At 33.9% G+C, this 15,396-nt stretch overlaps 2 protein-coding genes across 2 annotated transcripts; both read left to right on the forward strand.

Moving 5' to 3' along the window:
• Nucleotides 1–4,145: 4,145 nt before the first annotated feature.
• LOC105952138 (pectinesterase inhibitor) lies at nt 4,146–4,652 on the forward strand. The gene has a single exon (XM_012975654.2). It carries the CDS (start codon nt 4,146–4,148, stop codon nt 4,650–4,652), a length of 507 nt encoding a protein of 168 aa, XP_012831108.2.
• A 5,888-nt stretch (nt 4,653–10,540) lies between these two features.
• On the forward strand, nt 10,541–11,047 carry LOC105952137 (pectinesterase inhibitor). Its single transcript, XM_012975652.1, has one exon. It carries the CDS (start codon nt 10,541–10,543, stop codon nt 11,045–11,047), a length of 507 nt encoding a protein of 168 aa, XP_012831106.1.
• The last annotated feature ends 4,349 nt before the right edge of the window (nt 11,048–15,396 follow it).

Genomic DNA, 15,396 nt, shown 5'->3' on the forward strand with positions numbered 1-15,396 from the left:
TCTCTTCATGTACATTTATGGTTGGAAACATAAATTATATTTATGTGTGTATATGTTCTTCATTTTTTATTGTTTTATTCTTCTTTAGTTACCAATTATGCATGTATGTCTTTTTAAGCATTTTGAAATTATAGTTTAATTTGTATCACTGTCAAAAAAAAATTTAAAATTATAGTTTGTATTTGTTATCAGATCGAACACTAACAATGGTTTTCAAGAACGTTATTCCATCCCTACAAACTTTGAAGAAGCTATATATGTAATCCTTTTTTCTTTTGTAATATATATTTTTTTTCTTCACATTATACGTATGAAAAAACGTGTTTGTGATGACTTCTCTTTGTGATTGCAATTAGTGAAATGTCAATTTCTTCGTTGTTCTACGTATTGATTTTGTACATGACAGTCGTTAATAAATTTTGTCTTTATTAGATTTCTCTTATTATCATGTATTTATAATAATTCGTTTCGATCTTTTATCTCTACTTGACTTGAAACGATGCACTATTTTTCCACATTATTAAATAGTATGTCGTTTGCTTAATTGATTGTTCATGTTGATTAGTTGATTAGTTGCAGTAAAAAATAAAAACAACTTTTTGGTTGTTGCATTTGTAGAGATTGTGGTGTATGTAATTCGATGAATTTTTTTATTTTTACCTTTTATTTTATTTGTGATGGCTTTATTTATATCAAAGATTCAAAGACACTTCAAATGTAGTCTTTCGAAAAAAATTAATAGTAATTTGCACCCTTAAAAACATAATAAATCATTCACAATTTACTCTCATATTGAATTTTTGTAACTTGATGAGGATATTTTTTTCTTAATACTGGTATTTTTCAATGAAAAAAATAAATCGCCCCAAATGGCTTCAAAGTTAGTTTTAATAGAACAAGAACAAATTATTTTCAAATATTTTCTCATCATATTATCCGAGGGATTGGTATTTTATTGGAATCAATAAAAATAAATTGATATAATCAATCATGGTAATTTTATTTTTTAATATATATGTTAATTGTGCAATGCAGAGTTAAGAAAATAATTCCTTTAGCCACTGCCGTATATAAAAATAATTCCAGTGGGTACGTTAAAAAATTATAGTAAACGGTATACTGATCGAATGTTGAAAACAAAAATTCAGTTTTTTTTGTGAGAAACAAATTTAGCTTTAAATTGATTTGGTGCTTTTATTTTTGCACTTCGTATGTTAAAAAAAATCACCAAAACAAAAATGCCATTAGAAAGATGATTTTGCCTTATAAACTATTAAAAATTTAATTTGGGGTGCAATTTGTATGATTTTGTGTTTAGATGGTACAAATGCTATTAAATTTTTGTGGGGGTGTAAAGTGAAATTAAACCCATGTTCTACTGGAGGTAAATGTTATCATGGATCTTATATGTAGTAAGCTTTACTTATAGAAAATGTTCATTAATTTGTCAATTGAACATATATATACTAATTTTTTTTTTCAATGGCCCGTGCATCGCACGGGACAAATTACTAGTATTAGTAATATTACTGTTCGGGAATGTAATATTCATAATATTACTGTTTGGGACAATAATATTAATAATAGGGTTAATGAGGGATAACCCCCTCATTACAAAAAAATATTAGAACTAACCACCTAACATTATTTTAAATGGATTAAACCCCCTCACATTTACCAATTATTATACTACCCCCATATTTTTCAATAGCAATGACCCCCCACCGTTTTCCCCTAAATCATAAAATCTTCAACCAAATTCAATGTAATGTATCCCCAAATTTCTGCCACTCTACTATATTTATTCCAAGAAAATCGCCAAAAAATCTGCAAAATATATACGATCCTTTCCCGGTTCCAACAATACCTTCGTTTGCTATATTTGTTCACAAAAAGAAAAAACTGAGATTTGTGCGAATTCTAGACAAATACAGGCCGACAACAACGGTGAAAGCTAGCAAACCGAAGACAGGTAGTTTCCTATACATTCACGGCTCCCATCCACTTCTATTAATCTAATTTCTTTAGTTTTACAACATAATTTATATTTTTCACCCTTCTTAGTGTCTTCGAAGGACAAATTGAAGTCTCCTACAGAAATCATATGCAACGGTAAGCCTGAAATCGACAATCGATTTTCACTTAGATATGTTGTAGATTTAATAGTTGTTTGATTAATTATGTTATTTTTCATACATGAATCACTGGAATTTTCCCTAATTTCGGTCACTCCGAAATCAAAGAAACGCGACGACCATATGCGACGGTTCAGAATTCTTCCATGGTTGATTACTCAAAAATGGAATTTGTAAACAAGCTTGTTTTTTTGATCTACAGATCTATGGTCGCACTATTTTTTGACTTATAAATATTTGTTTCCTATGAAATTTGTTTTATTAGAGCCCACAACAAAGAAGAAATCATTGTTGTCGAAAAACATAAAATTGTAGTCATCTACACTCAGAGTCAAGTATAAAATCGGATAGTTCACTATATTGTTCCCAATATCAACTACAAAAATTAGATTGTCAACTATATTTTTTATGATGTCAACTATAAAAAAATGGTAGTTAACTATATTGTTGCCAGAGTGAACAACAAAAATTAGATAGTCAACTATAATTGTTCCGATGTCAACTATAAAACAATTGGTAGTCAACTATAAATTTTTCAGTAATTCACTATATTATATATTTTTAAATTTAAGATACTATGGTGTTATAAAATTGAATACTCGTGATAGAAATCTCATCTCCGGTGAATACATGAATTTCATAAAGTAGAAAATCGATTGATTTAAACGAACAAAAAATGAGATGTAGAAGAAAAAGGTAAAGTAGTGGTAATAAATAGATAAAACTAAAGAGAAAAAATGAAACAAAAACAGATGAGAAGAGATGAAATGGGGGACGAGAAAGGAGAGAGAGAGAGAGAGAGGGGGGGGAGAAAAAAGAATAAAAAAAGATACGGTAAGAGAGTAAATGGGGGAAGAGAGAGAGAGAGAGAGAGAGAGAGAGAGAGGAGAGAGAGAGAGAGAGAGAGAGAGGAGAGCGGAGAGAGAAGAAGAATAAAAGAACGTGAGGAAAAAAATGAAGAGAGAGAAATGAATGGAAAATATAAAATGACGGATAAGAGAGAAATAATGAGAAGAAAGAGAAAGTAGGAGAAAAATATTGACAAAAAAGGGCATAATGGGCATTAACATAAGCTTAGGGGGTCACACAATTCAGAAAATATTAAATGAGTTTGTTTACAAATGGTTAATTATAAATTGAGCCCAGACTATATTATTTTACCTAATGAGGGGGTCGTCCCTCATTTTCCCTTAATAATATTATTGTTTTGGTATTCAATATTACTGTTAAAGCCAGTTAGTTAACAGTTAAATTACTGTTGGAGACACTAATTTAGCAGCCAAAACAGTAATATTAATTAAAATAACTTTTTTTAAGAAAAAAGATTCAAAAAATAAGTCAACGCCGAAAAGCGGTCGGAAAAAAATTCTGAATAAAGAGTTTAAAAAAAAAAGTAAACGTCGAAATCTGGCCGGAAAATAAATATTCAGAACAAAAATTATTTTCTGAAAAAAAAATATATTTTCAAAAAATTATTAAAATGGGGTTAATGTGATATATTTATTTAAATCCGAGGTCAATGTGTAATATTGAGAAAGTTAAAATATAATGGATGAAATTGATAAAAAAAATATATTGTGGAGGCTATTTTACACAAAAGACATGTGAATGAATTTATTTAGAAGACTATTTTTCGTCTGGATCAATGTGCATTTAACCCGCTTGTCATGTCTCATTTTACTATTTGCCCATATATTTAATATTGTTTTTGTTAGATATATGTGATTAGGAATGTTGAGGTTATCCCATCGTTTCCTTCTTATATATATAAAGATAAAAGATATAAATTATTATTACTATTATAATTATTTTGATAAATAAGATTCGAGTATCAGAAATTATGTGTGTGGTTTATTAATCTCAATCATTAAATACAATTTGAAATCTAACTACTCAAATAAATTACAATAGTTTTCAGTTTTGTATAAATTCGAATGAATTTGAGAAAGAAAATAAAAAACACCAATCACAAATTACCCTAAAAAAATACATTCGACCAAAAGTGCTATAATGGCTACTTTCTTCTCCCTCTGCATTCTTTTTCTCATCTCCGGCAATCTCTTCCTAAAAACAAACGCCGCCGCGATGGACGATATCTGCCGCCAAACCAAAAACCCGTCGCTCTGCGTGGCTGCAATGAATACCGACCCGCGCAGCCGCACGGCGGCGCTTCCGCAGCTGGCGCAGATCACCGTCGACACGGCGGAGTACACCGCCGGGCAAACCAAAATCAGGATCCACGGCTTTGTAATGTCGGAGAAGAATCCCCGAAAACAGAAAATGTACAGCCAGTGCGAGGATTTCTATGTCGACGCGTTGGCCGCCCTCAACATCGCGCCGGAGGATCTGAAGAAGCGGCGGTACGTGGATCTGGACATGCAGATGGGGCTCGCCCGCCGCGCCGTTGACCGGTGCGAGGCGGCGTTCATGCATGAATCACCGTTCCGTAAGGATAACGAGTTTGTGGGGATTCTGGCTGATGCCGTTGCAATTATGGCGAGAACTCTGTCTCGCTGATTTGCTAGCATTTCAAAAGTGAAAATAATGATTACTTTTTTAATGCATGTCAATAACAATTATAATAAAATTTATTGTTGATATCGGTAACAATATTAATATTTATACAGATTTAATAATGCAAACTCATTCTGAAAAAAAATATATATGAACTTAATTGTCATAATATGAAATTGCTCATTAAATAAAGGGTAAATTACAACCGCCATTGACGTATAATCAAATTACGAAAAACCCCCTCATGTTTGGATAATTACAACTACCTTCAACTATGAATCTTCTTACGTCCACCCTTATGGTGTCAAATTCAATATAATTTTCTAGATTTTGTGGAATATTCTCTAGTTTGTACTCGTTTTGTGCGAAATTGCAATTTCTAATGCACCACAATCTGATATCTACAATCCAAAAAACACATTTTATTCTCATCTTGCTTCAAAATGTGGAGTTCTCATGTGATAAAATAGTTACAAAAGTGAGGAATATTTCGTATAATCTAGAAGATTCCACTAAATTTGACACCGCAAAAGTGGACGTGTAAGAAGATTTATAGTTGCGGCGGTGATTGTAATTACCCGAACATGAGGGGTTATTGCGTAATTTACCATATCTCAGGTATGATTCTGGCAGTGTTTCATGCATCCCGAAAGTCACGTATGATTCTGACAGAGTTTACCATTCGGCTTATAACTCTCTTATCAGTTGGTATCAGAGACCCAATAAGGAAATGACTCCTACCTAATCTATAATAAGTCTAACTCTGGAGATCGGCGGTCAACGGCGGCTGACTGGCGGTTTCTGGTGGTGGCGGGTCAAAATTAGAATTATGGTCAAAATTGATTAATTGGTGAAATTGGGCTAAATTGGGGTGTAAATCATGAAATTAGAGTTGAATTGAATTTTTAAAAATTGAAGATAATTTTGATATATATTAAAGGTTTTCCGTATTTGCAAATAAGTTTGAATGAGCTGAAAATATTTGAAAGAAAAAAAAATTGAATATCCTTTTTTTAATTAAATTCCCATATATATATATATATATATATATATATATATATATATATATATATATATATATATATATATATATATATAAATATGCGATTAGGATTTCATTTGTAAAACTGAGCAATCCAAACCACACAATCGGAGTTACGTCAACTCCGGCCAACAACGGAATCACCTTCCTCGTCAGAACCAGCAGTGGCTCCATCGGCGCGTAGGCCAACACGTACGGGAACTCTTCCAACGGCAGCTTAGGGTACCATGATCAGGCTCGTTCCTAGAAATTCGGGGGCCCAAGGCGAAGTGTTTAGATCTTTGAAACAGGGGCCCCTCGAAGGGGCAACATTGTCTTTTTTTTTGTTCGAAGTAATATAACATAGTAGGTTAAAAAAATTGAGGGTACGGGGGCTGGCCCCCGATTTTTTTAGAGGTGTTGAGTGTAAGTTTAACACTCAATTTATATTTTCTTATGTCAATTTTTGTGGAATTTCATTGATTGAATGGTGCTTAATGACTTGGTTAGTGTATTTTAGGTACAAATTGAAGAATCGGGAGTCTAGAGGATGGAACGGTAAAGAACGGGCAAGGAGGGAAGACAACTAGCCGCAGACCAAAAATAGAACTGAAACGGCCGTCTGAAGTTTTCAGCTAATTCTCCGACGATCGTCCCGAATGTAAAAAAAAAATCTAATCGAAGGTTGAGACGGCCGTCTGAGAAAATGAATTAAATTTCGGACATCCGTCCGTAATTTCTCAACTTTGCATTATAGGAATTTTGATTCATAAGGAAACTCCTATATATATTACCAAGTCTTAATTACATTTATATAAGATAACCTCAAAGCCAAAATCTGGACTTTTTTTACGTAATCATAAAAAAATTGGGGGCCCAAGGCGACCGCATTTCTCGTCTTTACTCAGAACCGGCCAACCGGCCCTGACCATGACATCACTATCCTTCGCCATCGCCGGATCCAAATCCGCCACAACCAAATCCTCGAGCAATTTCGATTGTGGATCGCGGCTATTGCGTCGAGCGGCGCGTTTATTGAAGATGTGGATGAGAGAGAAACAGGGATTTCTGAAAAACAGTGCGCTCTGCAAATGTGGTTGTTTCTAGGGTTTTTGTATTTGTGGGTAGGGAGATGAGAAGATGAATTTTGATGATCTTTGTAGGTTTGATTCCTTGGTTTTGAAGGCAGCCATGAAATTGAAATCCCCACTATTGGAGCTGAGAGATTAGACATTATCTACACCCGTTTCTCTCTCTTCTCTCCCTCTAAATGGGATGAAATACAATGTTGTTATTTTGGGAGCATTAGAGTAATTTGCTATTTCTTGTGGGGTAATAGTGCAAATATGTACAATTCTGTGCTTTCGGTGGGTGGTCTGTAATTTTTCACAATTTAAGAGGCGTTTTTACAATTTTTATTTAGTGATTTGAAGTACGAAATTGGGTTCAAGAGAATACAATGACGGGGCGGGGATGCGGGCGGGTATAACAAAATCCATGAAATCGTCCCGTATTTTTTCGAGGCGGGCATTCCCCGCCATTTTCGGGGCGGGTCGGGAGGGGTACATATAGCACAAGTCAAATTGCCATCCCTAAGCTCAACCTGAGATGGTTATGCGACTTAGTATTAGAGTCATGCCAAATGAAATGTCCTAACTCCTAAGTTCGAATATATCCCACTTTTAAGTGCAAGAATCTAAATATAATACACCTGAACTTATTAAAGATATTAATATTAAGGGTTAATAGCATTTCGCCACCTGAACTTTGGCCGTTTTTGCACTTTGCCACCTTAACTAATAAAAGTTGCAAACGCACACCCAAACTCAGTTTTTTGACGCACGTAACCAGCTAAGGGGAATATTCTGGCGAATATTCTCATTTTTCAACGCACGCGCGATGCACATGCGAAAGGACAAGGGCTTTTTCGTATTTTCACCTGAAAATATCATAAGGGGGTGAAAATGAGAGTATCGGGGACTCAATTGAACTTATTTTGAAACTTTTACAAATTCGAAATTAATTGAAGCGTTGTGGCTTCATCTTCCATGGGATCAAAACACCCACTGCTTGGGCCCGGTGAACAAAGGGGCGCTGCCATTGGAGAATTCCGACAGGGGTGGGGGGGCTGCCGTTGGAGGATTCCTGAAACGCCTTGTTGTTGATGAGCAGAAGCACCGCCAAAGAGACAACATATGAAAATTACTCACTTCCCAATTCAAGTATCCACGCCCACGCCCACTTCAATTCCACCACTTCCTTCAAATTCGTCGCTCTGTAGGGGTTTAGTCTTCGATTTGGGCCCCGACAATTCATGGGAAAGCGTTGAAATCGGTTCGCCGGTCGTGAAAAGGTACCTCGACGACTTGGAAGAACGGTGGTACATGCTGTACGCCAGACTATCCGGCGAGAATCCGAAATCCGATTCAATCGCTTCCGGAGTTGGGTTCTTCGTCTCCCTCATCCACGGCGAATTTCAGCAGATTGATGTCGTTGTTGTTCTTCATCTCTTTATTGGAGATATTTTTGCTCCATTTTGAAACAGACGTGCAGCGGTGGTGTTTTGATCCCATGGAAGATGAAGGCACAAAGCTTTAATTAATTTCGCATTTGTGAAAGTTTCAAATTAAGTTCAATTGAATCCCTGGTACTTTCAATTTCACCCCCTTATGATATTTTCAGGTGAAAATACGAAAAAGTCCTTTTACTTTCGCATGTGCGTATCGCGTGTGTTGAAAAATGAGAATATTCGCTGGAATATTCCCCTTAGGTGGTTATGTGCGTAAAAAAACTGAGTGTGGGTGTGCGCTTGCAACTTTTTTTAGTTAAGGTGGCAAAGTGCAAAAACAGGCAAAGTCCAGGTGGCGAAATGCTATTAACCCTAATATTAAATAATACATTTTACTAACAACTTATACTTTTAGTAACAATAACCTCAATATCCACCCCTAATACCATTATAATGTGTGATAAAGTTGAGAGGGAGAGATACAAATTGGTTCGATCCAATTGAACGGACCGGCTTAAGTGGCGAATAATAATAGTGAAACTCGGTCGAAGCCCAGAAAAAGGAGATACGACTCGGATTTTTATAAATCTAATCTAATCTAATATAATCTAACGATTCATTCCTTTATTTTACATACATGAATTGGAAATGGGGTAATGGCAAATAATTAAAATAGAGACATCCAATTTTTTTGTCTTTCAAATAAATCCAACTCATTCAAACTTATTTGCAAATAAGGAAAATCCTTTCATATATACCAAAATTACCCCCGCTTCATTGAAACTCAATTCAACTCCAATTTCATGATTTACACCCCAATTTAGCCAAATTTCATCAATTAACCAATTTTAACCCCAATTTCAATTTTGACCCCAATTTTAACCCTAATTCTTATCAATTTCACCAATTATGCTCTAACTTCCTTAATATTACACATTGACCCCGGATTTAAACAAATATATCACATTAACCCCCCAAATTTATTTATTTTCAGAAAAAAAAAAATTCTGAAATGTTTTTTTTTTCCGGCCAGATTCCGGCGTTGACTTTTTTTTTTTTTTTTATAATTTTGTTTTTTCTAATTTTTTTTAATTAATATTACTGTCTTGGCTGCTAAATTACTGTCTCCGGCAGTTATTTAACTGCCGGAGACAGTAATTTAGCTATTAATTGACTTTTTTTTTCTTCAAAAATATTTTAATTAATATTACTGTATCTTGCTAAATTACTGTCTCCAGCAGTTATTTAACTGTTGGAAACAGTTATTTAACTGTTAATTGACTTTTTATTATTAAAAAAAATATTTTTAATTAATATTACTGTATTCGTTTGCTAAATTACTGTCTCCAGCAGTGATTTAACTGTCGGAGACAGTAATTTAACTGTTAATTGACTTTTTTTTCATTTTTTTTCTTAAAAAAAATATTTTAATTAATAGTACTGCCTTAGAAACTAAATTACTGTCTTCAACAGTAATTTAATTGTCTTAGACAATAATATTAATAATATTACTGTTCGGAAAAATAATATTCATAATATTATTGTCCCAAACAGTAATATTGCTGTCTGAGACAGTAATTTAGTAGCTAAAACAGTAATATTAATTAAAATTTTTTTTCTTCTAAGAAAAAAAAATTCAAAAAAAACAAAAAGAAAAAAAAAGTCAACGGTGGTTGACCGGCCGGAAAAAATTTCAGGAAAAAAAAAGTTTTCAAAAAAAAAAAAAAAAGTCAACACCGGAGACCGGCGGTCTCCGGCGGTCAACCCCGGAAATCTGGCCGGAATCTGAATATTTCAGAAAAAAAAATTATTTTCTGAAAAAAAAAAGTTTTGGGGGTTAATGTGATATATTTGTTTAAATATGGGGGTCAATGTGTAATATTAATGAAGTTAGAGCATAATTGGTGGAATTGATAAGAATTATATTGTTGAGGATATTTTAGACTAAAGACATGGGGATGGAGTTAATTGAGAGACTGTTTTTTTTTTGTGGACCAAAATGCATTTAAGTCCCATGTGATGGGCCTTTTTGCTATACGCACATGAATATAAATTGTCAATGATTTCTCAACATGTAATTAAAAACAATAATTCCAAATTAATCTTGGCATGGTATGCGGTTAAAACCAAAATCAGAATAACAAAATCGATATATATAATAATTTTCTTTAATTGTTTTAATCCCAATAGGAAAAAAAATCCTGTGAAATAAATTTCTAGATCACAAAATTGGATTTGAAAATTTATACATACATTCACATAATTGTGTATAAATTCACACGAAAACCCTAAAAAAAAATACATTCGACCAAAAAAAAATAAAAGAAAAAAAGAGAGAAAAAAGAGTGCTAACTGCTAATAATGGCTACTTTCTTCTCTCTTTGCATTGTTTTTCTCATCTCCGGCAATCTCTTCCTACAAACAAACGCCGCCGCGATGGACGACATCTGCCGCCAAACCAAAAACCCGTCGCTCTGCATAGCAGCTATGAATACCGACCCGCGCAGCCGCACGGCGGCGCTCCCGCAGCTGGCACAAATCACCATCGACACGGCGGAGAACACCGCCGGGCAAACCAAAATCAAAATCCACCGCTTCGTAATGTCGGAGAAGAATCCCGGAAACAGGAACTTGTACATCCAGTGCGAGGACTTGTATGTCGACGCGTTGGCCGCACTCGACATCGCGCCGGAGGATCTGCAGCAGCGCCGGTACGTGGATCTGAAGATGAAGATGGGGCTCGCCCGCAGCGGCGTTGACCGGTGCGAGGCGGTGTTCATGCAGGCATCGCCGTTCAGAAAGGAGAACGACTTTGTTGGCATTCTGGCTGATGCCGTTGCAATTATGGCTACAACTCTTTCTCACTGATCATAGTTAATTATTATATTTTTTTTTTTTTTTTTAATTATTAAGAACTAAGCAATTCTTCTCTTGCCATGCAAAAAGGAAACAAATCTATTACAGTTTCCTTAGGGTTTTATAGGGTTCTCACACGATTCTTTCTTTTATATATTATTGAGAAATATAATTTATTATTATTACTAGATACTAGCATTTTCTTTCGTGCGATGCACAACATACATTTCAAATAAAAATAATGATTAATTTAATACATGATAATTACAATTATAATAAAATTTATTAGTGATATCAAAAACAACATCAAGATTTATACGGATATATTAATACAAATTCATTAAAAAAAACTATAAAAACTTAATTGTCAATCATTAAATAAATAAAACATATTTTTTATTAGAAAAAATAGGCTGGAAAATAATAATAATAATAATAATAATAATAATAATAATAATAATAATAATAATAATAATAATAATAATAATAATAATAATAATATTAATAATAAAAAAAATATATATATAGATGTAGTGGATTATGATTGTAGCCCTATCGCTTTGAAGCTATGTGGGTTCGTCATGACGAGTGTGCGAGGATTATCGAGGAGACATGGGAGGAAGGCGCATCATCATCGAATGTCGAATTGGGGATCTTTTTTACGCAATTTGGAGAGCAACAAAACAATAACGAAGACGAAGAATTCGAAGACTCTAAGCATAGATTTATCGTTTATGACTTATTTTATTCGTGTTTTTCCTTTAATCATGAGTAGCTAATTTTCTTATTTCTAGGATTTTATTTGGAACCCTATGTGGGATTTATGAACCCAATACTATAATTTTATGCAAGTTTTAATTCCGGATTATTTCTTCTACTTGTTTTATTAAGTTCATGAAACTGGCCACTTTATGCGCTTTTATGTTATTGTTAATCGCATGCATCGGAAGATCGGGTTAATAATTAGAACTGTGGTAGAAGAGCCTTTGTGGTATTAACATAGGAATATAGTTAATCTCTTAGGTAGCCATTATTGAGATTTGTGCTTAATGCTGTGTTCTTGAATTAATTGCATAGGAATATAGTAATTGAATCTAGAGTATTAGAATCGTAATACACGCGGAAGCGGGTTATGATTATTTTAGCATCTCAGGTTAATAATCCGGGTTAATTGCTTGCATACTTGAAGGAATTGGGGGAATAATAATCACATAGGGGGAAGAATAAAATCCTAGGCTCGTTTACTCTGATAAATCTTCGTGTTTAATTTGCTTTCTTGCTTTGTCGTTTTAATTTGCTTTTTAATTTATTTTTTTTAATTTATTTTAGTTAATTCTCTCTAAAGTCGACTGTGTAGGGTGGGCTTGATAATAATTGGTAGAATTTAGCGTCTAGGATTAGATAATTAAATATTCTCTGTGGGTTCGATATCCGTACTTTTAGTCCACTATATTACTTGTACGATACGTGCACTTGCGTGTAGGTTTTCGACCAACACCATGCAAAAAGGAAACAAATCTATTACAATTTCCTTAGGGTTTTATAGGGTTCTCACACGATTCTTTCTTTTATATATTATTGAGAAATATAATTTATTATTATTACTGTATATTATGATTATTTTGACAAACAAGATTTGAGTAATAAGAAATTATGTGTGGTTTATTAATCTCAATCTGTAAATATAATTTGAGATCTAATCACTCAAATAAACTACAATAGTTTTGTATAAATTCGAATGAATTAGAGAAAGAAAGAAAAACACCAATCACAAATTTTAAAAAATACAATAAATAATTATCATGGCCACCTTCTTCTCTCTCTACAATTGTTTTCTCACTAATTTTCATCATCCAATTACTCTCTCTCTCTACATACAAATGGTGCTGCAGTAGACGATATTTGCAACCAAACCAAAGATACATCCTTGTGCCCACAAGGTTTCGCGGCCGACATCAGACGGGCAGAGCGCCACCGCCGACATGACGTTGCTGGCGTCGGTCGCCGTCGACGTGGGCTTGACCGCTGTCGGCCAAACCGCACTCGATATCGAAGGACCGCAATCTGTAAAACATCTACTTGAAGTGCACGACTTTTTATTACCATATCGACTCGTGCCTCGGGGTGACGATTAATGACTTGCATTAAAGCCAAGGTTTTGATTGCTGACACACTCATGTCGCATTGATTCAGTTTTAATATTAATCTGTACCACAGTAATATTAACACAATAAAAGTCATTATTATTGTGTAATAGAGTAATATTAATATGTTGAGCGTTCAACAAAGGTAAACATAATAAAAAATTAATATTGATGTGGTTGACGGTAATATTACTCTAACAACAGTAATATTGCCGTCAACCATAGTAATATTATGTGTTTACAACAATATTATAATAGTAGACAGTAATATTATATTATTACGTTACTCCGTCAACAACTCGAACAAAACAAAAAATCCAAAAAAATAATAATATTAATGTTGCTGACAGTAATATTATTGCGTTTACAGTTATTTTCTGTCAACGACGGTAATATTATTACGAGACTTGTCAACAAATAAAACAAATAAAAAAAGCCAAAAAAAAATAATAATATTGTCGTTGATACTACTTGTAGTTTCAACGACAGTACAATTACATAAATGTACTGTCAATGTCAGTACAATTACGTGGATGTACTTTCAACGACAGTATAATTACGTTAATTTGTTGTCAGTGAAAGTATAATTATTGTTAATGAATGTACAATTACGGTCAACATTAAGTGGCGGAGTAAAAAAATTTAGGAAAAAAAAAAGTTCACTAAAAAAAGTCAACGCTGGAGATCGGCGGTCAACACCGAAAACCAGCAGCGGAAAAAGCGGACACAAAAATAAAATCGAAAAAGTCAACGCCGGAAACCGGCGGCGAAAAAATCAAACCATAAAAAAAATTCAAAAGTCAACACCAGAGACCGGCGACAAAAAAATAATTTCAAAAAAAAAAGTTAAAAAACAGTCAAAATTGAATTTTTGTGGTCAAAATTGATTAAATTGGGGTTACAATTAAGAATTTGGTGTAAATAATTTGGGGTAGTTTTGTCGTATACATTAAATTTTTCTTTATTTATCATAAATATATATTAGAGGAATGAGCTTATTGGTCAAAGAAATATGACCCATGAACCTAGAATACTAAAGATATGGACTTATGCAAAAAACACCATAATGATAAAAGATATAAATTATTATTACTACTATAATTATTTTGATAATTAAGATTCAAGTATAAGTAATTATTTGTGGTTTATTAATCTCAATCAGTAAATATAACTTCAAATCTAATTACTCAAATAAATTACAATAATTTTGTATAAATTGGAATGAATTAGAGATAGAAAAAAAAAACACTAATCACAGATTGAAAAAAAGAAATTAATAATATTATCATGGCCACCTTCTTCTCTCTCTACAATTGTTGCTCACTAATTTTCATCCTCCAATTACTCTTTCTCTCTCTAGAAACAAACGGTGCTGCAGTGGACGATATCTGCAACCGAACCAAAGATCCATCCTTGTGCCTACAAGGTTTCGCGACCGACGCCGACGGGCGGAGTGCCACCGCGGACATGACGTTGCTGGCGTCGGTCGCCGTCGACGTGGGGTTGGCCGCCGCCAGCAAAACCGCGCTCGATATCGAAGACCGCCTCGTGAACGAGAAGGATCGCAATCTGAAAGACATCTACTTGAAGTGCACGACTTTCTACTTCCACATCGACTCGTGCTTCGGGGTGATGATGAATGACGTGCATCAAGGCCAAGGCAACTACGCCGACTACAAGAAGCAGGCGGCGACAATCCGCAGCGATGTTGGTGGAGTTGAGGCGTTGTTTAATAATAATTCGCCGTTCGCAAGTGGGGATAAACTCGTCGGGATCCTTTCTGACGCCATGGTTTTGATTGCTGACGCTCTTATGTCTCATTGATAACGACGTTTTGTTTAAGGGACCTCCAGTATATTAGTTACTAGTTTAATATTGGATGCTTGGGATATATTTATTACATGTGCATAAAATAATGATAAATGATCATAGAAAAATAAAATTATGGCTTGATTAATGAAATGATATTAATGGGAAGAATGATCAATCTATCTATAATTTATAAAAAAAAATTAAGCCACATCAATGTTACATGGGTGAAAATCGGATGATCGGATCAGAATAAGGATCGGGTAGAAATGAAATTGAAATTTTCAAAAAATATTTATTCCAATTCCATTACAAAAAAGAATTGAGAAAAAATTGAAAATCAGGACAAGAAATATCGGAACGAAGATATTTGTTTCGTAGTCAAAAAATTTCGAATGCAAGTCAACA

Source organism: Erythranthe guttata, chromosome 9 (genome assembly GCF_056151865.1).
Source record: "Erythranthe guttata isolate IM_541 chromosome 9, IM_541, whole genome shotgun sequence".
NCBI lineage: Eukaryota > Viridiplantae > Streptophyta > Magnoliopsida > Lamiales > Phrymaceae > Erythranthe > Erythranthe guttata.

Excerpts from the sequence above, each read along its gene's own strand:
- LOC105952138 (XM_012975654.2), top strand. The coding sequence starts at position 4,146 with ATGGCTACTTTCTTCTCCCTCTGCATTCTTTTTCTCATCTCCGGCAAT.
- LOC105952137 (XM_012975652.1), top strand. The coding sequence starts at position 10,541 with ATGGCTACTTTCTTCTCTCTTTGCATTGTTTTTCTCATCTCCGGCAAT.